This window comes from Notolepis coatsorum (genome assembly GCF_963971535.1).
Source record: "Notolepis coatsorum genome assembly, chromosome: 18".
NCBI classification, from domain to species: domain Eukaryota; kingdom Metazoa; phylum Chordata; class Actinopteri; order Aulopiformes; family Paralepididae; genus Notolepis; species Notolepis coatsorum.
The window spans coordinates 20,113,243-20,138,046 of record NC_140182.1 but is presented as its reverse complement, the minus strand read 5'-3'; the positions used below and the strand labels follow the sequence as shown (position 1 = coordinate 20,138,046).

Below are 24,804 nucleotides of genomic sequence, written 5' to 3'. Positions count from 1 at the left end.
AAGAGCTCACACAAACATTTCATGGCCTCGAAAAATCGGAGCCCCATTCCTTGTCTGAGCAGCCCCAGATTTTACATTCCCGTTACATCATTCCCTCTCCGATTTCTAGACTTAAAAGGAAAACTCCAACATTTTGGGAAATTTGCTTATTTGGCATCTACCCTGGAGTTAGACAAGATACATACCCTTTTTCTTCTCTGTACATGCAGGAGTAGGAAGACACGCACCATTAGCCTAGCTTAGCGTCAGTCACTGGAAGTAGGTTCCTCCATTAGCCTAGTTCCAAACGTCTTCCTACTCCTACTGCATGCACAGAGAAGAAAAAGGTATGTATCTTCTTGTCTAACTCCAGGGTAGATGGCAAATAAGCTAATTTCCCAAAATGTTGGAGTTTTCCTTTAAGAGAGAATGATGCGTGTTCACAAATACTGACTGAACTGTCCTGGGGCACAGGAAGAACATAATATAAACATGCGTTCCCCTTGAACAGTTTGATTGATCAAGAGGTTTACATTACATGTGTGTGCATGTTACTAAAAAGTTTTACTATTAAGTGTTACTAAAAGAGTTAAGTTAACACAGTACTTGGTGAAACCAGTATGTCAGTTTTCAGTAGTAGCTCAGTCAAGTGTCTCATGTACATCATTCCCAGGAATTCAATAGATTTTCTATGGAGCTGTAGCCAACAGGAATGAACAAAGGGACTTTAATAAACTTTGAATACATTTACTGCATATCGCATAAAAAGTTACATTGAAATTAAATGACATGTTATTTGCCATAGATGTTAAATATATTAGCGGAGGATGCATGAAGCATGTCCTGGAGGACAAAAGACAGACACGACTTACACAATTATCTTTATTTAAAATAGCTTTGCTCGTCACAAACTAATACGAAAATAGACATCATTCAAATATCAGCAACTATCATTCTAGGTACAATTTGAAAGTGATGGTTAGGCTACGGGCATACACAGCACCTACAAGTGCTGCAAATAGCAATGCTAATGTACATCAATAGGGTTGATGACTGCTTTACTGCATGTGGTTTTTTTTGTATTATTTGTAGCTCCATTGACTTTCAATAGCAAATAGCTAATTCTAACTAAAACATCTTAAACACAACGTTGAAGAAAAAGGCAACTTTTTAGACACCCTAAAAAGAGTAACTCTTAGCAACGGGATAGGATAAATTGATCAACACATTTGACAATAAATAAAGAGACATTTTGTAAACGATTCACCCGTTTGACATCAGTCTAACTAGTCCAGGTAATCTATTATCCTGACCGTGTCTTTATATGGTTTTGCGAGCACATTACTGTTTTGTTTTATTACTTTGTAATAAACCTTTTTGGAAAGGTGGCTGGCACACACAACATGCACCGCTGGATTTGAATTCCCGCCTATATGATCACATGTTTCCCTACCGATTCTCCTCTCTTCACAGTAGAATGGTACATCAGATAAACGCTAGCGGAGGAGGTGGATGCACACTGTCCTTGAAAACATCTTTGTCCATCCTTCATGTTATTTTTTGGCATTTCATGAGATGAAAATAAAGAAGGCACATAAGGCACTGGTGCTCGTTTACCTGCCAACATTCACTTGTGTAAAGAAGCTTGATTGTCCAGCACAAAATCCCCCCCCCCCCCCTTATAAATAGTCACGGTCCTTTAGTTACACTGAAATATTTACTACATACTCTTAGCCCATATGCTGCCCATTTTGGCCCCTGAATAGGACCTTGTGATGGAATGGGTTAAGTCACCAGCCCAAACCTCTGGTCCTGTGACACTTAATAAAAATCAATGGCAATTGCTCTGAATTCAGCAAAATGAACGGGTGAAATGGCAGAACAGGAGAAAACTTTGGTTCCAATAGAATCTCATTTTGTCTTGTAGGGCAGTGTGTGTAGGTGTGTATATGTCAGTGAGTGGGTGTGTGTATGCATGTGTATATTTGTGTATGAATTTGTGTATGGAGGGATGTATTAATAATGTATATGGCATGTTGGATATATACCCAGTTACTCCACTAGGTGGAGATAGGTATAAATATTTTAATGTATGTGTATGGTTGTTGTGTACCGAGTCCCCAACTTGATCTTCGGCATGTATACGTAGTGGTTTTTTTTAGTATGTGTTGTTGTGTGATGTGTTTGTACCATTTTGATTTGTCTGATGTGTTTGTGGTAAAAAGAAATTATATTTAAAGGAAAACATTTTGGGAAATTAGCTTATTTGCCATCTACCCTGGAGTTAGACAAGAAGATACATTTTTCTTCTCTGTGCATGCAGTAGGAGTAGGAAGACGTTGGGAACTAGGCTAATGGAGGAACCTACTTCCAGTGACTGACGCTAAGCTAGGCTAACGGTGCGTGTCTTCCTACTCTCCTATGCATGCACAGAGAAGAAAAAAAGGTATGTATATTCTTGTCTAACTCCCGGGTAGATGGCAAATAAGCTAATTTCCCAAAATGTTGGAGTTTTCCTTTAAACTCACGCATGTTAGCTGCTCTGCCCCTAGTGGTCGCTCACAGAGCATGCGCTTCGCATCTATGACATTGTGCGTCCTTGTGTACAGAGAGAATGTGGGGAGAGGAAGTTATCAGGTGAGTTCAGTCTGTTTGGTCTGTGGGAGGAGACAGGCGACAACCCCTCCTGTAAACAGCAGAGCTGATACCAGCAGGATAGGCACGGCACAGTTAGTGTCCACCATCTGTCCAAAAACTACATTTCCCATAATGGCCGCCACTCGACCCACTCCCGTGAAGAAACCGAGAGCAGAAGACCTGAGGAGAAGAAGAAGAAGTAGTAACAGGTAAATCTTCTCACACATATCTGAAAACAGAACTGTCTTGTCTATTCCTTCTAAAGTCCTGAGGACTAATTACTGAAATCTACTCAGCATATTCTAGGGCTGAGACGATATGCCATTTGGAAGAATCGATAAATCGGGCCAAAATTATCTATAAATATAGATATTGTTTATTATTATGTTGCACGTGGGGGAATTTTTTTTTAAAATACCTTTTTCTTAAAAAAGATAAAAAACTATTATTTAACGTTAGTTTGTGTGTGTGTGTGTGTGTGTCACGTGCACTCACTGTAGTTTTTGCGATGCTGTAGTTGGCCCACGACACACAAACCAACGTTAAATAATTGTATTTTATTTATTTTTTACACATGCAAAAAAAACTATAAGTGGCGCCACAGTCGCCACTTATCGATTTCACGCAGTTATCGATAAATCGATATGTGGTCTCAGCCTTAGTAGAGTCCAGTGGTTTTCAGTCAGATTGTACTCCATAGTGCACACAAAGTAGAGTCCCCTGGGCCCTCATTCATCAAGTTTTCTTAGAAACTGTTCTATTTCCACACGTAAGCACAGAATTTAGAATGTGTGCACGCACAAAAAAAACGGGATTTATCACACGTGCGTACACAGGTCCTACGCACACCTGTCATGATAAATATCACCTTGCTTCTACGCTGAGGCTCGTGCACACTTTCACGTATTTGCATACCAAAACCGCCCCGATTAACCATATACGGTAATGGAACACCCCCATGAAATGTGGAAAAATGGACTAAACCGAGGGAAGCGTGTTATGAGACAGGCTGACAGACGTGTACACGTACGGTGATGTCGGATATGATATCTATTAACCATTGCTGCCTGGGCAGCGCAAACACTAATAAAGACCGTGCTGGAATATGACTGCCTTTTTCCGTTTTGTTTGATTAATACCCAGGGATTAAAGTTCTCCTCAATTTTATTCCAAATCGCGACAGATTTTCCGTCAATTTTCTACCTGCTGCATATGATTTCTAGAGGCATACAATCTGTTTTGATGTCAGTATTGGGTAGCCTATATAAACAATAATACGAGAGCATATACAAGAACAATGAATCTCACTGCCATGTATGATGTAGCCTGCCTATGTGATCAATACATGAACTTGAATTCCATCATGTTTGTGTGCGGGAGCTCACAAGGATGTTGTCACAATGGGTGGTACAGTAATAACAGTCTACACAATATCACGATGGACCATGCCATGTAGCCTATGTTCTATTATCTCTCACATGTCTAGCACAGTCTCTGGAGCGTAACAGTAAGAAGCATTTTGTATGAAAGTATTCTGTACTTCTGTATGACAACTATTAAAGAACTTGAACTTGAACTTGAACTTGAATTATGACATCTGTGACGACAAATGTTCTAGAATGTTTGATTATGACATCATACTCTGACAGCATGCCTATGATCAATAAAAAAGCGAACTTGAATCCCATCATCATATTTACATAGTCTGTCCACTATCTTTATTACTTTGTTATTCCCCCCCCCCATCTATGTAAAGCGACCTTGCATGGGTCTCTTGAAAGGCGCTATGTAAAATGAAGCTATTATTATTATTGTTGTTATTATTATTATCATGTCTGTGTGCTGAGCTCAGTGACATTTCAACAGAGCGAGGTAATCTATTCTAATCAACAAATTGAAGTAGAAAGCATTCCGTTGTGGCCAATCTTATTTGGAAACATGACACAAAATAATAGTATGTCGCTTTTTATTTGAAACAATATTTAATGGCGTTTGGAGGTGGGTGTTCTGCTTCTGCCCCAGTGCCAAACAAGCAAGCCAACCTCTTGTTCCCGCATGAGCCCGTTATAATTACACTACTGTCGCTATTTTACAATGAACTATAATGAATTACGGGTCATACAGAAGTTGAACACGCCAGTGTTGGAAGTAATGCACGGAAGCTTATTTCCGCGTTGAAACTAATGCATGAACTGAGGAGCGCTTATGCCGTAGTAACGATATTCTACCACTGGGCGTCAGCTAAGCATGCTCAGAGCTGTGCGTAGACATAAGTACAAAGTCAAGCACAAGTTCAAATTGATAATTCCCACACTTTGCTTAGAAATGGTCGTACGCACGGCTTAAGCACATATCTGTGCGTACATCACGTTGATACATGAGGGCCCAGGGCGTAAACCGTGCGTACAATCATTTCTAAGCAAAGTGTGGGACTTATCAACATGAACGTGTGCTTGAGATGGCGTACATGGCGCCAAGCGGTAGAATAAGAAAACTGCAACACGTAAATAAGCTTTCGTGCATTAGTTTCAACACTGACGTGTTCGGTATGACCCGTAATTCATTATAGTTCATTGTAAAATAGTGACATTAGTGTAATTATTGTCAAACCCTATAAATAGCATGTGGAATTGGTCTTTCCAAATGAATGCATCATGGTTTATCGTTGCATTTGGCTGATTGCGGTACAAATAAAGGAGAATGTGTCTCTCGGGTAGCGGACTCTATTTAATATTATGTTCTCTCTGCAAATAGACTGCCCTATCCATCTCTGAAAACAGCTCCCCGCGGAGCACACACCGTGAGAAGTATTCCGATAACGCTAGATAAACCATGCTGCATTAATTCGTAAAGACGTCCTATTCCAAATGCTATTCATAGGGTTTGACAATAATTACACTCATGTCTCTATTTTACAATGAACTATAATTAATTATGAGTCATACCGAACAGCAAGTCGGTGTTGAAACTCGAATGCATGAAAGTTTCTGTTGCCGTTTTCTTATTCTACCGTTTGGTGCCATGTACGCACGTTCAGAGCTGTGCGTAGATGTATGCACAATCTCAAGCACACGTTCATATTGATAAATCCCACACTTTGCTTAGAAATGATCGTACGCACGGTTTAGGGCCCAGTTGTTTTCAGTCTACTCCATAGTGCACACAAAGTAGAGTCCAGTGGTTTTCAGCCAGCACAGGTTTGTGGCTAATTAGTATCAGGAACAGCATGGATTGTGTCGAGAAAGGGACTCTACTGATCAACAACATCATTAAGGTAAGTAATAGGTCTAGGGTTCCCAAAATCGGAACCATCCCTTTAATAGTTTTGAATTGGTCCTCTGAACAGTGAATCCTTGTTGCGTAAACTGTCCTCACTATAGCTGGGTGAGGTCTCCTTTTCCCCCCCCTTTTATAATTGGCTCCCAACCCCCAATTTAGTCATTATGCCAATTCCCTTCCTGGTCGTTTTCCTACTGTTGGTCTGGGGAGGGTGTAGACTACCTCCTCCGATACATGTGGAGTCGCCAGCCACTGCTTGTCACCGGACCGTGAGGATTTTCACTGGGAGAGGTTCATGCTATCCCCCGAGATCCACTCCCTGTTGAACAGGTGCTCCATACGACCAGCAGGAGTCACTATTGCCACGACCAGGTCTCATAACTGACTGACCAGGCCAGAGGTACCGCTGCCGGGAATTAAACCCCAGGGCTCTGCTGTGGTAAGCGAGTGCTTAGACCTCTACACTGCCCACCACCCCTTCATGGGTGGGGTATCCTTGATGTGTAAACTGTCCTCACCGTAGCTGGGTGGGGTAGAGCTCTGTGCCCATGACGTCCAGGGCGTTCCAGGCTACAACCGACACTCCGCTGAACACACAGGAGAGGACGAGGCTCTGAGTTTTAGTTTGCACCATGTAGATGAGGAACACGCTGAGACTGGACATCAGGAGGCTGCAAGCTAGAGGACACACAAATTATTTTGTGGTGCCTAAAGTGCCAACAAATTACATTAGACATCATTAAAAGGTAGAATCTGTAATGTGTCATACAGCAAGAGACCCGTTTGGTTTTGCACTTCATTATTTTTTTTTTTAATTATGTGTGGGTTGGAGTTGAGTGAGGATAGGAGGAGGGGTTGCTATTGCTGGCCACACCTCAGGCTCTGCCAAGCAAGAGAGGTCTGGAGAAATGCACAGTATTATAAGTTGCTAATATCCAACCCACACATCAGATCAATACAATAAACAATAGTAATACAAATAATAAAAAAAAAAAACCATAATGTCACATGGATGGACACTTACAAAGCAGTGCCTTTCCTCCAATGGTGTCCATCACTACAATGGTTAAGATGTTCCCAGGTAAGTTGGAGGCTGCCGTGATGAAGCCCTCCATATACACTGTCAGAGGAGGTACAGACACAAGTAGGCAAGGTGAGGGACGTCCCAGCAAACACTAATACAATAACGTGGTTCACAATGTACAGATTATGATCATTTTATCTCACTACCTCCTACTGTATGCACTGTAATTTTAAGATAACTATTTTATCACACTTTTTACTTCTTACTGATAACTTTTTAAACTGAATCATTTTAAACTATTTTTTATTATTTGTATTACTGAATCAAACTGTAAACAGAGAGCCTATTGGGATGCTAGATCCTAATGTGAAACACTGTGATTTACCATACCTTGACTGCTCTGTTGTATGTATGTTAGAGCGATGCTCTGTTGTATGTTAGAAATTTGTAAAAGAAACTCAAAGTACTAAGAGCGATACACTGCTCTGTTGTTATATATTTCTCTTTATTGAACAATCTTATCACACTTTTTACTGTCCATTCTATCTTATTATTTTTAGCCTATTTTAAACTGAATCAAACCGCACTTTTTTACTCTTATCTAATCTATTCTATTTTATTATTTGTATTGCTGAAGAACTGTGATTTGCCTAACCTTGCTACCTCTCTATCTCTTTGTATTTACATTTTAAATTTTTTATGCTCGCTTATGCCTGTATTTTTTACTGTTGTGAAGCACTTTGAACTGCAACCTCTGTGTTACAAAGGATCAGATTAAACCGAATATATATATATTTATTGATTGATATATATTGCATAGTATTTGTATATCGTTTTGATATCCCTTGTATATTCCTTGTACATATACACGGAATATCCCTTTAGCCTAGTACAGACCATAATATTTCATTCTCCTATTGGACAGCGGTCCACAGGCGCCAGGGCCATGCCTCCAGAGTCAGGTTCAAAGCCACCGTCAAGACATGTCTGTACATGCCCGGCCTTGCCCAAGAATACGAGACAGAAATGAGGTTGGCACTAGATTGTTCGCCGTGCATATAAATATGGCGCAGGTGAATACAGAAGCACTTAGGAACTAAAGTTGAAGCCTCACCCACGATACTCCGTGCGGTGAAGTATGGCCTGTTTGGCCCCAAAGAGAGCATTGAGACCGCGTGCGAATTAATAACTGAAGTGTCAGAGTTTGGCGCTATACCGTCGAGTGCGACATATTTCTATTAAGTCAGTAATAGTCTATTTGTGTATAGTGTATCGTGCGGCTAAAGTTCTACAGTGACCAGCATCACCAACGTTTCCTCGTACCAGCTAGAGTGCTTATCCAGGCTGGGCTGCTTTCATGGCGCTTTCACCCGAGGAGACCTAGACGAGGATCGTGTGGACATGTACACTGGATTAATCTACCCGACGACTGCATAGCCATTTACGGCTGGATTATATTTGTTTTGGTCCTGTGATTTATGGAGCGGAGAATCGCCGACGCCTACACGTGTGTGGGATTTACCCTGTGAGGAGCCACGTCGAGTCTGCGCCTCAGAGAGCCTGAGGCAGGCTAGCTTTCTTCACTGTGGAGCTACAGTCTACGGAGAACAGCTGTATTCGTCTGTGGATCAAGAGACTATTGCACCGTCTCCTGTACTTGGAGTCTCCTTAGTCATCGTTGACCAGACTCTCTACTACCGACAGATCCTCTACCCCTGCTGGCTTACAACCGGGGGGGACCCTTCAGTATCTCCCGCTATATATTACCAGTGCACCATAGATATAATTCCCTAAGATTCAGGTCGTATAATTACCTCCTGCGTAACCAGAGAATGGACATTCATTATTGATTTGCCTACGCACATTCCTTTGCCTTACAAGTGCATTCAAAGTATAATAGAGAAGTATATTATGTACCTTTTGCTGCAATAAATACTTAATTATAACTTTGTGTGGAACCTATTTATTGTGGGAAGTGTTCATCATACTTATATATCATGTACTGTATGGCCAGTAATTAAAGTACATAAAGCGGTAGTGGTTTAATGATACCATACTTATCAATACAGTCAGGGAATTGTACCCCTCAGTTACACTCTGTATGAAAAGTGCTATACAAATAAAGTTATTATTATTATTATAAGCAATGGCCATTAGTAGTGATATACCCGCTAATCGTGCAGATATCTGGCATTTTAAAATAATCGGCATCGGCTGATAACCTAATCTAATACAGAAAAGAGAAATGTGATTTTCACTAGCATTGCCGAGTTTCATGGTCTATTGTATTGGGGATCTTTGACATGAAAAGGTTGTTAACAGACTGCATTGTTCACGGCGTACATGTTCACTAGTACTATTTGACCTAGATTGCATGGGACAGCCCAGGTTATCACCCAGTGAAGCACAAGAGGTGTGGGGGCTGTATTCCACAGAGTGAGAGATGTGCTTTGACAGCTGTGTCCTGCTTTACTGAGGACCACGCTGAACCTTTAATCTGGTGCCTACTGGTGGGGACAGTTCCCCACTGAATTTTCAAGCTTCGGCTTGAAAAACCCAAAGCCGATTAATCATGCTCTAATTCACACACATACCCGAACAAGTGTAAACATTCTTGGAATGAATTCAATGTTGGTTTCAAAGTTATTCAGTTGATTGGCTTTGATTCCGTTTAGTTATGCCATCAGAGAACACTGAATTATTGTGCTGTGTTTATATGATACTTTGGATGATGTTGAGAACATTTAGTTTTCAGGTAAATGTAGTTGTTTTATAATATACTTAGTAGAGTGAATAGTGAAACATTGTGTGGGTTTTTCTTTTAGGAATTAAGATCATAACAAAGCATTACAACCAAATATATATATATATTTTTTTTATCCACTTTTTCTCCCATTTTCTATATTTTCTCCCATCCCAATTTCATATCATCCAATTCAACCCTCCCCTGTCACAGACGCTGTTTCTTGCCTCCCACAAGCCGGCTGCAATGTGGACTAAGTCATACATAGCACAAGTCCCCTCCGGTACTTGAGGTAACAGCAGTCGCATCTTTTCACCTGCGCAGCTCGATCTCTCAGTGGCGAGGAGTAACGCGTGGGAGGCTCACGCTGCCCCCTACACTTCCTGATTCTACAGCGCAGGGGCACCAACCGACCTGTAGGAGTCGCTGTCCACAACGCCTGATCCCCACCCATCAGTTTCCCACCCCCTAATACGGCCAATGTGTATTAGTACGGACGACCAGCTAAACTGAAAGCAAATGTGGAGCGCTGGGCTCGAACTGACGAGCCCAGCGTCTCCAGCATTTTGTGGCGAGCGCCTTGCCCACTATGCCACGTAGCCGCCTACAACCAAATATCTAAACACCAAAAACATTTAGTAGAGAATCAACTACAGTGATGACTGGGACAAAATACAGCTCCGATATATAATTGGTGAAATGTGCCTTCAGAACCATTTTGGGTCCTGGCCCATAGTTTAAAGCCCCAATCAGTGATTTCCTTTTAAAACCATTATTCATGTGGGGGAAATTACCATATGTTCTTGAAGAGTTTGATCTGCAGATGGAAAATATGCCATTTGGAACAGTCTTAACCTATTGTTTCCACCATAAACAAACCTTTTACAGCCACGAAATACAGCAAATCCAATTGAAAACTCATATCTACCCGTTGTTAGTCCTTCATCAAGAGCTAAGTCAGTCAACTAGAAAAATAATGTTTCCATTCCTATTCTTTATTTCTTTAGTGGTGGTGGGGGGCCTTTAAGAACCCCTACTATAGCTCACCCTGTGCAGTTATCTTAGTTTCGACCACTGCTCCCAAATTCTTTGAAAGTTGCTGACTGAGGTGATCCTGAGAGGACTCATTTGTTACCTCTGACACTAGCCATGGCGGTGTGTGGTGGTGTCTCGTCTCTCATCCTGTAATGAATTCTTGCTACTATAATCCCATTCAAATACAGGAAAAAGATGATTTATCTGTGTCTCTGTGTTTCAGGGGCTTTTATATTGAGGTTTGGCTCCATGCACATAAGCCTTCTTTATGTAAAATATTTGGTTGGTTATTTCCATGTAAAATCTTTATTCATAAAATCACAATCACGATTTCAGAATAGTTTAGGTTCATCAGTTAGGTTTTATAGTTATGTTATAGCAACTCTATACCAGAAATGTAATACAGCATGACAGGAATATATTTTGTTATTGGGCGTTCAGACCCAATAAAGTTATCTTGCATATTGTTACACCAACCTGCAGTCTTGACTGGGTAGCAGCTGTGGTTGTTGGGTGCAGGTGCGAGGACCACGTTGGTACAGGGGGAGCCTCCTTCCTCAGCTCTCTTAAACAGCTCCGGGAACCACATCCACAACCCATAGTAGCTACACACAAGAGTTTTGTTTTTTTTAGACATTATACCCGTTCCACATCAGGCTTAAGAATAGAGGCCTTACACATGGAATGTTTGTGTAGCTGTCTCCCTTCCAACATGGCTGCCTGTAACCATTGGTAACCACTTTCGAGATAAAATGCCAAATGTATCCACAGTGGTAGAGTAGGTAAAACACTGGAAAGGCATGCCATTATTGTAAAATATTAAAATAATTTTTTTTTTTAATATATTTCTCATATACTAACTGCTGTGTCTGTTGCGTCTCCTCACCCAAAGGAGATGCAGTAGAAGACGATGAGAAGGACGATGCTCCTGGATCTTAGAGGTCCGCTGTACAGCTGCCTAATGGGAGCCAGACCCTGCAGCTCAAGCCAAAGACAGGACAATGACTTGACTACATTTCACTTCAACCCTTTCACTGCCACTATATGTGATAGTAAAGGGTTGTGTGGCAGTGAAAGGGTTAACCGGCTGTTGTGTGGCAGTGAAAGGGTTAATAGACCATGTTTTCGATTCCATACCTCCACCAAAAACGTGTTTCATACTTTATGCAGCCTGTGCGGTCTTTTCAGGGTTCGGACGGGCGCGCGCGGTCTCCGTGAACACCATCGGCATTATAGCGACGCCAGTCATGGCAATGCAGTCTGTGTGGTTACAAAATCTTGGGAGGTGCTCGGCTCTGGGGTCAGAACCCTGCATGTACCTGACGGCTCAGGCTGCAATAGAGACCTTGCATGGAATGTTTGTGTAGTTCTCCATCTTCCAACATGGCTGCCTGTAACTATTGGTAACCACTTTCAAAAGAAAATGCCACATTTCTGTGCAGTGGTAGAGTAGGTAAAACACTGGAAAAGCATGATTTACTGTTCCACTGCGACATGTTTACAAGATCCAGTAATAACACCAAATTGTGTTTTTTTGTTTATATATTTCAACACATAGCAACTGTAGTCTCTTCCATTGCCATGTACAAAACAATGGTTGCTATGTTACAGGCAGCCATGTTGGAAGAAAACTATACAAACATTCCATCCAAGGCCTCTATTGTACAATATTGCCATCGATACCGCAGAGACCACAAGAAGAATGAAACACATGATTTTTAAGTGCATCTACTTGTACTGGTTGGAAGGCCATGTGGCAGCCTAGTCTACTTATATATGTCACTGTACAGTCTTTGTACCATGTGTGTCAGAGAGCATGTACATTGAAAGTTGCTGTTTCGCAAATGTCACCAAGACAAATTCCTGTACATCGATTGCACTTGGCGAATAAACTGTTTCCGATCCTGCAAGTTGTGAGAACTATCACAATAACACAACGTACTGTACATGTACACAATGTTATTACCTTCTTGCAAAGGCTGATGAGACGCGGGCTGCGTGAACCTCGACCTCCAGGCTCGCCCGCCTCCCCTCGCCGCGTGGAACTGCTACACAAACCAAATCTCTGGAAGAGAGGGAGAGATCCTTTATGCCCATGAACCTGACTGATCATAGAAACCCCAGAGAGCATTTTAGAACGACCACATCAAAGATATAATTTTATAAGATGATGAACCCAAATCCATATTAATAAAACGGGACAGGATGTGATGTGAGGAGGTGGGGCTGGGCGATGCGAGTAAACATTTTATCATGTATGTACTTTTTTCTTTTTTTCTCCTTCTTTTCTGTTTTTCTCCCATCCCAATTTTAGTCGTGCCAATTCCCACATCCCCTGTCTTGGCTGTTGCTCGCATGTGCCCCCTGCTGGTCGGTCGTAGGGAGGGTTGAAGAATCTATCGCATGTCCCCTCCGATACATGCAGAGTCAGCCCGCCACTTCTTTTCACCTGCCAGCGCGGACTCTCATTGGCGAGGTGTAACGTGTGGGAGGCTCACACTACCCTCGACATCTCCGGTCCTTGCTGTGCAGGCGCCCTGACCGACCTGTAGGAGTCGCTGTTTACAACGACCAGATTACCACCCATCGACTCCCCTCCCGCTGACTCTGCCAATTGAGTCAGTATGACGGCCGGCCCAAGCCGGAGGCAACACTGACAGCCAGATTCGATATCATGTATGTACTTTTTCAGATCAGTTGATAATGATATATTGTAGCAGATATATATTTCCTAAACTATTTCTTCAACTTTTCTCGACTTGGGCTACCTATGTCTACAGTTGAAAACAGTTGAGGAAATGGCGTCTGTGGTTCACTAGAGGTAGAGTATTTGGGGGGGGGGGTCACCAACAGATAATCTGATCATCACATACCATCCTTACAACAGAACCATAGGATTAAGGTTGAAAACCGGCAACGTTACCATTTAAATAATGCTTTCAAGCTTAATTCCTGCTTTCAGGAAGTTCAATGATGTTGAAAGTACGATTCAAACATGAGGGAAGCCAACACTACAAAGCTTCTTTCTTATCTCGGATTTTAGATAGAGGAAAATTACACAACTTAATTGATTACATAAAAAATATATACTTTATCTTAACTCATTCAGCGCCGTACCCGAGTAAAGTCGGGTTCTCGCCAGCGGTTGAGCAACATACCCGAGTAGTCGGGTTTTGGCAGTTTTTTCTTTTATTCGATTTTTTTATTCATTACAGGCTCACGGACCTCGGTATTACCATTGGAACTCATTCTGAGTCCCCGAGTGCAATACCGGCCGAATCCTGCTAGGTGGCAGTATCACCCACCCTTTGAAACCTTATTTCACACGGTGTGTCACATCTAATGTCGTCCGGGCGGAGAATTTAGACCAAGCCAAGTAAATTGCTTCATCCAAGCACTTTGAAATGCGTTCAGCACACTTGAGGCATATCTTGTGCCACTTCATGTCAGGGACCCGATCGACATCAATACTGGAAATCGCGATCAGACAATTGGAATATTCTTTTTGGAATAACCCTGATCAAAGGTAAGGACTATCTGACGTCAATTCCACCTTGATCCTACAATGATTTCATATCGATCCAGGCGATCAACGTATGTAGTAATCAAAATGAATGCCGTTGCTGGCGATCAAAGCATAAAAGAACGACCCCCCCCCGCCCTTTCATGCATTCATACACATTATATACCTTTAATTTGGAAATAGTAGCGTGTCCAGGCGAGCAACGCGAACGCTTTTAGCAAAATTCACATATCGCTCCATAACGCAGTTACCAGGAATGAGCCAGGATCACTCTGAAACTATACAATATTCACCACGGTATAACACACGAACGTATACATTAAACATTTCTTATTTTTCACATGTTGGACGAGGGATAGTTAGTCAAATGAGCCATAGTATTGTCTCCATAGCTATAATATAGAATATAGCCCTGCAAACACTGCGGCGCACAGTGAAAATCCCTATATTTTAAAGCGTGGCCCATTGAGTACAAGGATGGATAAAACGGCTGGCCGTGAATGAGTTAATCACACACACTACACCCATGCAGTGTTTTGATACATAGAATCCTAGAGCTACTTTATCGCTGATTCTACTGCCACTTTGCACCCAACACAAACGCTGTGATTATTACATTGTCATTATTGTATTGTAAATTAGTGCTATTTTTATCATTGCTTATGCTGCTAATTCTTAAGTTGTTGTTTTTTTCCCACAATGTTTTTATTTTCATTTTCCAGTTCTTGGTTATGTTTTTTTGACAAATTTTCCATTGTGAAATTCAACAAATCTTATGTTTTTACACAGCTTTTTTTTTTACCACGTTATGTTGATGCTGCTGCTAGGCAGAGGAGCCAAGAACAAATCATTTCACTCCTTATCTGTATTTGAATAGAAAACCTGAAGTGGGCGTGGAAGTTATAAAAAGGTTTTGTGCAGGTTATTTTTTATTTATTTTTTTTTATTAAGAATTTGACAAAACAATTATTTACAAGACAGGTGGGCACTGATGTAATCAAATTAAATAAATATAAAATACCCGAAATCGTATGGCATGGGTGCCTGCTTCGGTGTCTATATGTAGACCTGCTTCCGTGTGTATTGTGAATGAATGTTCCTTGTGTGTGTTTGTTTGGGGGGGGGGGTTTATATTTTATGTAATATCAGTGTAATTTTGCTTCCTGGTGAATGCCACATGCAAGCCCCTATAGGGTTTTTAGGCAATTCTCCTACACATCCCTTTGTGGATTGTATTGTATTATATATGTAATTGTTTTATATGTGTAAATAAACAAACAAATGTATTTTCTATGAAATATATAATATAATATGTAATATTCTTTCATGATGGCGGCTTAAGACAGCTTAAGACAAGCTTTCTCTAGGCTTTTGAAAATGTAGGGGAGACCTTGCTCGTCATGGAGCAGCTGAGATACGAAAGAAAATGCCAGCCTTTTTCCTTATCTTCATTGACGCACAACTTTCAAAATGTGATTACTAATATTTCTGTGGGTCCAAACGAAGACAGGGCAGTCCTACGGTTGGTTTTTGATGGCAGCCCTACAAGTAGTTTTTGACCGCGAACAGATGGTGGGCCTAGGCGGAGCACTGCATCAATGGAGCTCATAATGTAAAAAATATGTATAATTAATAACAATATTCATTTCTGTGTCCATCTCATTATCCGTGCTTTCCTAAAAGAAAATGTGTGCATTGTTACACTCATTCATACTGGAAGGGTCTTCTTCCTGCCCCAGTGGTTGACTTCAAACATCATCCGGAACACACAGAGCGCCTCTTTCTCTCGCCCAGCCTAACGAAGAGAGAGAAAACATTATCATATTGCAAATAGAATTCAAAATTCAAAGCAACAATCACCGCAGAGGGTTTGTTTTCAATGATGAGAATCAAAAACACAGCAGCTCATCCAGAGTGAAAACAACGGAGAACAGAGAAGCAACATGATATTATTATATTATGTTAAGAGCGATGGAAACTCAAAGTACTAAGAGCGATACACTGCTCTGTTGTTATATATTTTTCTTTATTGAACAATCTTATCACACTTTTTACTGTCCGTTCTATCTTATTATTTTTAGCCTATTTTAAACTGAATCAAACTGCACTTTTTTACTCTATCTAATCTATTCTATTTTATTATTTGTATTGCTGAAGAACTGTGATTTGCCTAACCTTGCTACCTCTCTATCTCTTTGTATTTAAATGTTTTATTTTTATGCTCGCTTATGCCTGTATTTTTTACTGTTGTTGTATGTCCGTTCTATTTTATAATTTTTTGACTATTTTTAAACGTAATCATTTTAAACTATTTTATTACTTGTATTACTGAATGAAACTGTAAATAGAGAGCATATTAGGATGCTAGATCCTAATGTGAAACACTGTGATTTACCATGCCTTGCTATGCTCGCTCATGCCTGTATTTTTTACTGTTGTGAAGCACTTTGAACTGCAACCTCTGTATGAAAAGTGCTATACAAATAAAGTTATTATTATTATTATTATTATTATTATTATTATTATTATTATTATTATTATTATTATTATTATTATTATTATTATTATTATGACAAATCAACAGACAGGATAACAGAGATGCAACATGACAAATCAACAGACAGGAGAACAGAGAAACATGACAAATCAACAGACAGGATAACAGAGATGCAACATGACAAATCAACAGACAGGAGAACAGAGAAACATGACAAATCAACAGACAGGAGAACAGAGAAACATGACAAATCAACAGACAGGATAACAGAGATGCAACATGACAAATCAACAGACAGGAGAACAGAGAAGCAACATGACAAATGAACAGACAGGAGAACAGAGAAACATGACAAATCAAGACATTGGGTAAACATCGGATACATTTGATAAAATGGAGAGGTGCAAAGTAATTTTCCAGTGGCGCAGAAATAAAAAAGCTGTTCGGTATTTCCGAAACAGCTGAGTGGAGCTTTAAAGGGAAGGTTCAAGATTTCAAGTTCAAGTTCAAGTTCAAGTTCTTTAATAGTTGTCATACAGAAGTACAGAATACTTTCATACAAAATGCTTCTTTCTGTTACGCTCCAGAGACTGTGCTAGACAAGATAGTATCAATAACATAATAACATAATATAGCATGAATTTAGAAGAAGAAAAATGAGGTCACAGTGTTCGGTATAGACATATGTACAATGTTCTGAGTTACCATATAATATACAATACACAATACTATGCAGTGTACTAATGTACAGTACTATCTAGTGCAAAGCAGAAATGGGATGAGGTACAATTTTAGGTACAATTTACAGTAAGGTGTACGAGTTGTAGTGCAATCCTTCATCCATAAATATAAAGTGTGGGGAGTGGGTGCTACAGTGTGTTTGTTTAAAGTGGGTGTGTGCTATAAAGTGTGTGGAGTGGGTGCTACAGTGTGTTTGTTTAAAGTGAGTGTGTGCGTGTGGATGTGTGTGCTATGTGCGTTTGGTGGTTGTTGTTGTGTAGTGTTCATTCATTGTTCGTTTAGCAGCCTGATGGCCTGGGGATAGAAGCTTCTTCTGAGTCTTTCTGTGCTCGCCTTGAGACTCCGGTATCGCTTGCCTGACCGCAGCAGTTCAAAGAGGCAGTTGTTCGGGTGACTGGAGTCTTTAATGATTCTCTTAGCCTTGCCCTTGCAACGCTTGTAGTAAATGTTCTGGAGGGTGGGGAGCCCCCCTCCAATTGTGCGTTCGGCTGAACGTGTCACTCTTTGTAGTCTGCTTCGGTCTTGTGCAGTGCTATTCCCAAACCAGGAGGTGATGTTGCCGGTCAAGATGCTCTCTATTGTACATGAGTAGAAGTTCTTAAGGATCTTCTGGCTGACTTGGAACTTCCTTAGGCGCCTGAGGAAGTAGAGGCGTTGTCGTGCCTTCTTCACAACACTGTCAATGTGTGTGGTCCATGTCAAGTCCTCTGATATGTAGGCTCCGAGGTACTTAAAGCTGTTGACTCTCTCAACCGGTGCCCCGTCGATGCTGAGGGGGCTGTAGTCCTTGACCCCCGACCTCCTGAAGTCCACAATCATCTCCTTTGTTTTGCTGACGTTCAGGGAGAGGCTGTTTTCCTGGCACCATCCCGCCAGGACCTTGACCTCTTCCAGGTAGGCCCTCTCGTCGTTGGCAGAGATCAGGCCCACCACCACTGTGTCGTCAGCAAATTTGATGATTGTATTGCTACTCCGCTGAGCCACACAGTCGTGTGTGTACAGGGAGTAGAGGAGGGGACTCAGAACACAGCCCTGGGGGGCCCCTATGTTGAGGGTGATGGATGAGGAGGTGCAGTTGCCTGCTCTCACCACCTGGGGTCTGCCAGTCAGGAAGTCCAAGACCCACTGGCAGAGGTCATAGCCCAAGCCCAGGTCCCTGAGCTTGGCTATGAGTATGGAGGGGACTATGGTATTGAATGCCGAGCTGTAGTCGATGAATAGCATTCTCACATAGTTCCCCTGCCTCTTGTCCAGGTGTGATGCTGCTGTGTGCAGCACATGGGATATGGCGTCCTCCGTGGACCTGTTGGGGCGGTATGCAAATTGCAGGGGGTCCATGTTGATGGAGAGGGAGGAGCAGATGTAGCCCTTTACTAGCTTCTCAAAGCACTTCATGGCTATGGAGGTGAGAGCTACAGGGCGGTAGTCGTTGAGGCAAGCAGGCTTGGATTTTTTGGGTACAGGGATAATAGTGGACTTCTTCAGGCAGGTGGGGATGACAGCCTGTTCTAAGGACAGGTTAAATATGTCAGTGAATACTGGGGCCAGTTGGTCGGCACAGACTTTTAGGACGCGGCCGGGGATGCCGTCCGGACCTGCTGCCTTCCTGATATTCACTTTTTTAAAGGTCCGCCTCACCTCATGCTCTGTTACCCTGAACACTGCGCCTCCATCAGCAGCCGACCCCCCCCCCCCCCATTGCCGAGGCTTGTGAGCTGGTGTTGTTATTACCAGCATCAAACCTCGCATAGAAGGTATTGAGGTCATTTGCTAAGGAGATGTCACTGTTCAGTTTGAGGGAGGCGCCTTTGTAGTCTGTCATCGTTTTGAGCCCCTGCCACATAGCTCTAGAGTCAGCTTGTTCAAACTGGAGTTCAATTTTATCCCTGTAGCGTCGTTTGGCCTCTGACACTGTCCTCCTTACGTTGTATCGCGCCACCTTGTGGTCATTCATGTTGCCTGCCACTAGGCCGTCGTTGTATGCTTTGGTGCGCTCTCTCAGAGCTTCACGGACGGATTTGTCTACCCAGGGTTTTTGATTTGGGTAAACTTTCATTTTGGTAGTGGGGATTGTTTCTTTCACCCGAGTACAAACATAGTCCAGCACTGTCTCCGTGTAGACATTAATGTTATCTGTGTCGCGGAACACATTCCAGTCTGTGTAGTGAAACACTGACCGGATCGTCTCCTCTGACGTCAAATCCCATTTCTGCACCTCTCGCGAGACTACGGGAGTACTTTTAATTCTCTGTTTGTACTTTGGTGAAAGAAAGATGGACGCGTGATCTGACTTACCAAAGCCACTATCAGAATGAGCCTTGTAGCCACCTTTAAATTGCGTGTAACAGTGATCTAGGATGTTACCGCCTCTGGTGTTGCAAGTCACATGCTGATAGAAGTCAGGCAATACCTTTCTCAGATTGGCGCTATTGAAATCTCCCAGCACTAAAATGGCGGCGTTAACATTCGCCACTTGGATTCTATTTACCTCGTCGTGGAGTCTGGAGAGCGCAACCTTGTTGCTGGCTTGCGGTGGAATATACACTCAGACACCAGTATCCTATAAATTCAAGCCCCCTCTTAGGCGATTCAAACACTTTTCACTTTTCCTTAGCAACGCTGCCACAAGTTAAAAACATTTAAAATTTGTATCTCAAAATTACATACAATTGTATGACTTATTCTCACTATTAATACAGCTTATATGGAATGGCTTGCATGGAATGTTGAGGGGAAACGGTTTCCGTTCTTCATCGACTTGCACTAGTGTTGCTAAGAAATGCTGAAAGGAAGGTGGTGCCATGTGGTCGTTGAATACCTCCATGAGGAACTTGGGGCTCTCTGGCAGGAGAAATCTGAAGACGAGTGCTGAGGTGAGGCTGGGAACGGAGCACAGTACCACAAACAGTCTCCAGCTCTGGAAGTCAAGTCCTCCCAGTGGGCTGTGGGCCCAGGTCAAGGGAATCACCAGCCATGCCAGGCCTGGACACAAACCACACACACTCAGAGCAGATAATATGGCTTTTGATTGGAAGTGTCACTGCAAAACAATAGTGACATAAGGTATTAAAAGTATTTACGTTTTATGATGATATGTGCACTTAGTGTGGTGTCAGTCTCGTTCCGGGGGTAAAATCGGTCCCCAACCCTTGAAACTAATGCAATCAACTAATTATATAAAGTTCATATTTCAACACAGTATTGACAATCTGTTGTCATATGTACAAACACTTCATGACAAACATTTACACTGCATATCGTTTCAGTTTGGCAGCTTGACATGACTGAGGCGTTACATTGCACATGGCTTGCTAGCCAAGATGGCCGACGCTCGCTTGTTAGCTAACATTGGCTTCTCTGTCGAGACTGTATTTCTAAATACAATGGAAACTGTTGTTGTAACGACAGATTGACGTTGTAATTTTAAAATGCAAATAATATTATTAGTTTATCACGTTAGTTGTTCAACCAAGAAGTAGGGTTAGGAACAATATTTAGCCCACACTAGTTATAATGGCTGTGAGGACCAACCAACCTGCAGCCAGTATGTTCCCTGCCATCCAGAACGTAGCCAAGGCACTGATCATCGCTCCTCTCCTCAGGCGGGGCAAGAACTCAGAGAAGTAGGAGAATATGACAGGGATGGAACCGCCCACTCTACAGGGGACAAACAAAAGAGGTTGGGGATAAGACTTGGTAGTGTCTAGATCACATAGCCCAGAAGGCCATATTAAAGGGAATCATCACTTAGCTGTCAAGCCGTAACCTAGTCATAATTTTCACCTAAAAAGGTTGTTTTTAAACCCATCCCTCACCAGCCATTAGACGGGCCCTGTAGCACTGCCACGCTTTAAAAGATAGGAGTGCGTCATCTTGTTTGTAGAGCTATAACTATATTCTACATTATAGCTATGGATACAATACTATGGCACATTTGGCATCAACTATCTATCGTTCAATATGTGAAAAAGAATAAATTTTCCATCCATACGTTCCCGTGTTATACCGTGGTGAATATAAGTATAGTTATAGCGTGGTTTGGGGTAATTCCCGAAAGGCTGAGTAATAGCCTTAGGGCCCGTGTCCACCGGGGACGTTTTATGAGTTGTCAGCTCCTTTCTGTCATTAATTTCTATGCTACAGACGCGACAGGCGCGCTCCTTTTCCCAGCGCCGCGCCTCACGTTTTAGCGCTCTCGGTGGCAGCGTTTTTGGGCGGAGCGCTCCCAGCGCATAAAGTTGAAACTAGTTCAACTTTTGGAGAGGAGCGCGCTCATCAAGGTAACTTTTTTCGACCGACCAATCAACATCAAGGAAGTGGCGGAGCCGCGAGACTCAGGAAAACGCTCTGAGCTTTTTTTTTTTTGCTTTTCAAAGCGGTCCGTCTTGAAAAAAAACGTCCCCGGTGGACACAAAGCCTCATACGTCAATTCTACTATAAATGTTGCCATTTCTTGCCTGTACACGCTACTATTCCCAAACCAAATCTATATCATAAGTATTATGTTTCATCATTTTTTTTGACGTTTTTTGATGCTTTGATCGTCACCAACGGCATACGTTGTGGAGTAACGTTACACACACACACACGTTGCGATCGAGGTGAAGACATGGTTGGATCAACGCAGGATTGATATCATATAGCCCTTACCTTCACTAGGATGTACCCCAAAAAGAATATTCCAATTATCTGATCGCGAGTCCCAGTATTGGTGTCGATCGTGTCGCCAACATAATCCACCACACATCATGCATCGGGAGCATTTGACGCTTCTCAATCCGATCGTTATAACCGCTCCATTCGCCCGACAAAGAAAAGTGCCCCCGGAGACATTAGGCCGTTACACAGGCCAAGATACAAGGTTTCAAAGGGTGCTTGATACCGCCGTCTAGCTGGATGCGGCCGGTATTGCACTTTGGCGATCTCGAAAAATATTGAAAAAAAGGAAAAACGATCAAATAACGAGTATACTCGTTGTTGGCGTTCAAGCATTGGCTCCCAATAACGAGTATACTCGTTGTTGGCGGGGAATGTGTTAACCATTCCTGCTACATAAAAATTTTAGGTCCTTCCTGGCTATGGGATCTAGACACAACCATGAGAGATGGCGAGCAGCCCTTAAAGTACCATTAGTCCCACTCACATCGTCTTCTTCTGGGTTTAAGTAATATCTACTGTAAAACGTTGTGTCTCTTAGACTATAGAAAATATTAATGAAGTAATAAGTTGTGGGATTTTGTCTGCAAATGTCCAATAGCGCCAAGACACTGGTGTTTTACGTGCTTTTTGGATGGACTGAAATGTGTCCCAAATTCTTAAAATGTATAGGGAAGATGAAATTGTACTTCTTTTGTTATGAATTTGTTGTAGAGTAGTTTCCTCAACAATGACCAGTGGGAAACATTAGAGCGATATCTAAACTGCTCTGTTGTTCTATAAGGTCATTTAGAACTGAACTTTGTAAAGAAACGCAAAGTGTTAAGAGCGATGCACTGCTGCTCTGTTGTATTTCAGAACTGAACTTTGTAAAGAAACTCAGTGTTAAGAGCGATGCACTGCTCTGTTGTTCTAAGTGTTATGAGCAATGCACTGCTCTGTTGAAAATGTTATTGTATATTTTGATTGAACTATTTTATCACACTTTTTTACTCTCGTCTATTCTATTTTATTATTTGCATTACTGAATGAAACTGTAAACAGAGAAGCCTATTGGGATGTTAGATCCTAATGTGAAAAACTGTGATTTGCCTTACCTTGCTACCTCTCCATCTTTTTTATGCTCGCTTATGCCTGTATTTTTTACTGCTGTGAAGCACTTTGAACTGCAATTTCTGTATGAAAAGTGCTAAACAAATAAAGTTTATTATTATTATTAAAGGCATGTCAAATATGCTCTAGTGAGGGACGATAACGCATTAAAAGCAGCGCCAACAGGATGAAGGTGGAACAGTTCTTGTCTCCTAAGTGGGCGGGACTTTTACACAGGCACCATCGTTAACACTGAAGTCTCAAACAACCTTGTTTTACACTGAATCTACAGGCCAGAAAATCTATTTTCTAGTGTTTAGAACACATTCAACTTGTAAGACTGAGTCCAATATTTACCTTGATTCCTATGATCAAGAAGAAAATAGTCACAGTCGGCCAAAACATCCAAGATATTGTTATAATATATCTTTTTCGAAGATATCTGGCTAACCTCATGATTCTGCTTTGTAAAATACTCCCCACATAAACTGACATAGATAGTGGCCATTTCCCTGCATTTAAACTAGTTTTAACCCAAATTATTTCCGATGCAATTTGTCCCTGAAGGTGGAAATATCCTTGCTAACTGGATACATTTATTTAAATAAAATGTTTAAATGTATAGATATTTATCAGTCTTTTATTAATCATCTGTCATGGATTTATTACTTTATTTGTAAAGGGACAATGTACAATATGAACAGATAAATGTTGCCAATTGATGTATTGAACGAGATTTAGCATTTTGAATAAAATAGCACTGTGACATCATTATGAGTTATGATACTTCTGGCCATATCACCCAGCCCTACTAGCGCGCTGCTTCAGACAGCTTCATGAAGAGCTCACCCCACACCACTGATGAAGCGCAGAAGCAGGAAGGACCAGAACCATGGAGCCAGGCCAGCCAGTCCTCCAAACACCCCATTAACGGTCAGGGACACAACCAGGACCTTCCGCCGGCCCCTCTGGTCAGCCAGGTAACCCCAGACGTAGCCACCCACCATCATTCCTATCAGGACCCCGTGGCAAAAGAAAGGTGATTTTAATATATATATATATATTTTTTAAACGAATACAAAGTCAATGCATTTGTTTTGTGGCTAACTAGCAGGAGCTGCGGTTATCCAGTATTAACCCTTTCACTACCACACTGCCAAATGGTTAACCCTTTCACTGCGACAATACAGAAGGTTAACCCTTTCACTGCCACACAACAAAGGGTTAACCATTTCACAACCACACTACAGAAGGTTAACCTTTTCACTACCACACTACAGAAGGTTAACCCTTTCACTACCACACTACAAACGGTTAACCGTGGTACTGTGGTAGTGTGGCAGTGAAAGGGTTAACCTTCTGTAGTGTGGTAGTGAAAGGGTTAAGAACTAAATGGATTGTATAGAGAAAAACCTCTACAGAAACCTCCCACCTGCAAAATATTGCGCCTCCAATGCAACGAACGTCATACGCCTCATTAACTCTGTCTCTCTTTGTTAATTACAACAAGCAATGCCGTTTTTATTATTATTATTATTTTTTATCTCAAAGCTTCGAAATAAAATCTAATCTCGGCCCCAACGCTTCAACGGCCAAAA

General features: G+C 41.7%; 1 protein-coding gene across 1 annotated transcript in view; it reads right to left on the bottom strand.

The window, feature by feature from the left end:
• Nucleotides 1–856: 856 nt before the first annotated feature.
• Nucleotides 857–24,804, bottom strand: part of sv2 (synaptic vesicle glycoprotein 2) — a 38,974-nt gene continuing 15,026 nt past the window's right edge. The window contains exons 4-13 of the mRNA XM_084334357.1: nucleotides 24,056–24,218; nucleotides 20,994–21,115; nucleotides 20,277–20,440; nucleotides 15,935–16,015; nucleotides 12,664–12,762; nucleotides 11,584–11,672; nucleotides 11,175–11,302; nucleotides 6,920–7,015; nucleotides 6,414–6,573; nucleotides 857–2,796 (exon numbers count right to left, since the gene is read on the bottom strand). Of these exons, the coding sequence (XP_084190483.1) occupies nucleotides 2,613–2,796; nucleotides 6,414–6,573; nucleotides 6,920–7,015; nucleotides 11,175–11,302; nucleotides 11,584–11,672; nucleotides 12,664–12,762; nucleotides 15,935–16,015; nucleotides 20,277–20,440; nucleotides 20,994–21,115; nucleotides 24,056–24,218 (1,286 nt within the window). The 3' untranslated portion in view covers nucleotides 857–2,612. The remainder of the gene's footprint in view (nucleotides 2,797–6,413; nucleotides 6,574–6,919; nucleotides 7,016–11,174; nucleotides 11,303–11,583; nucleotides 11,673–12,663; nucleotides 12,763–15,934; nucleotides 16,016–20,276; nucleotides 20,441–20,993; nucleotides 21,116–24,055; nucleotides 24,219–24,804) is intronic.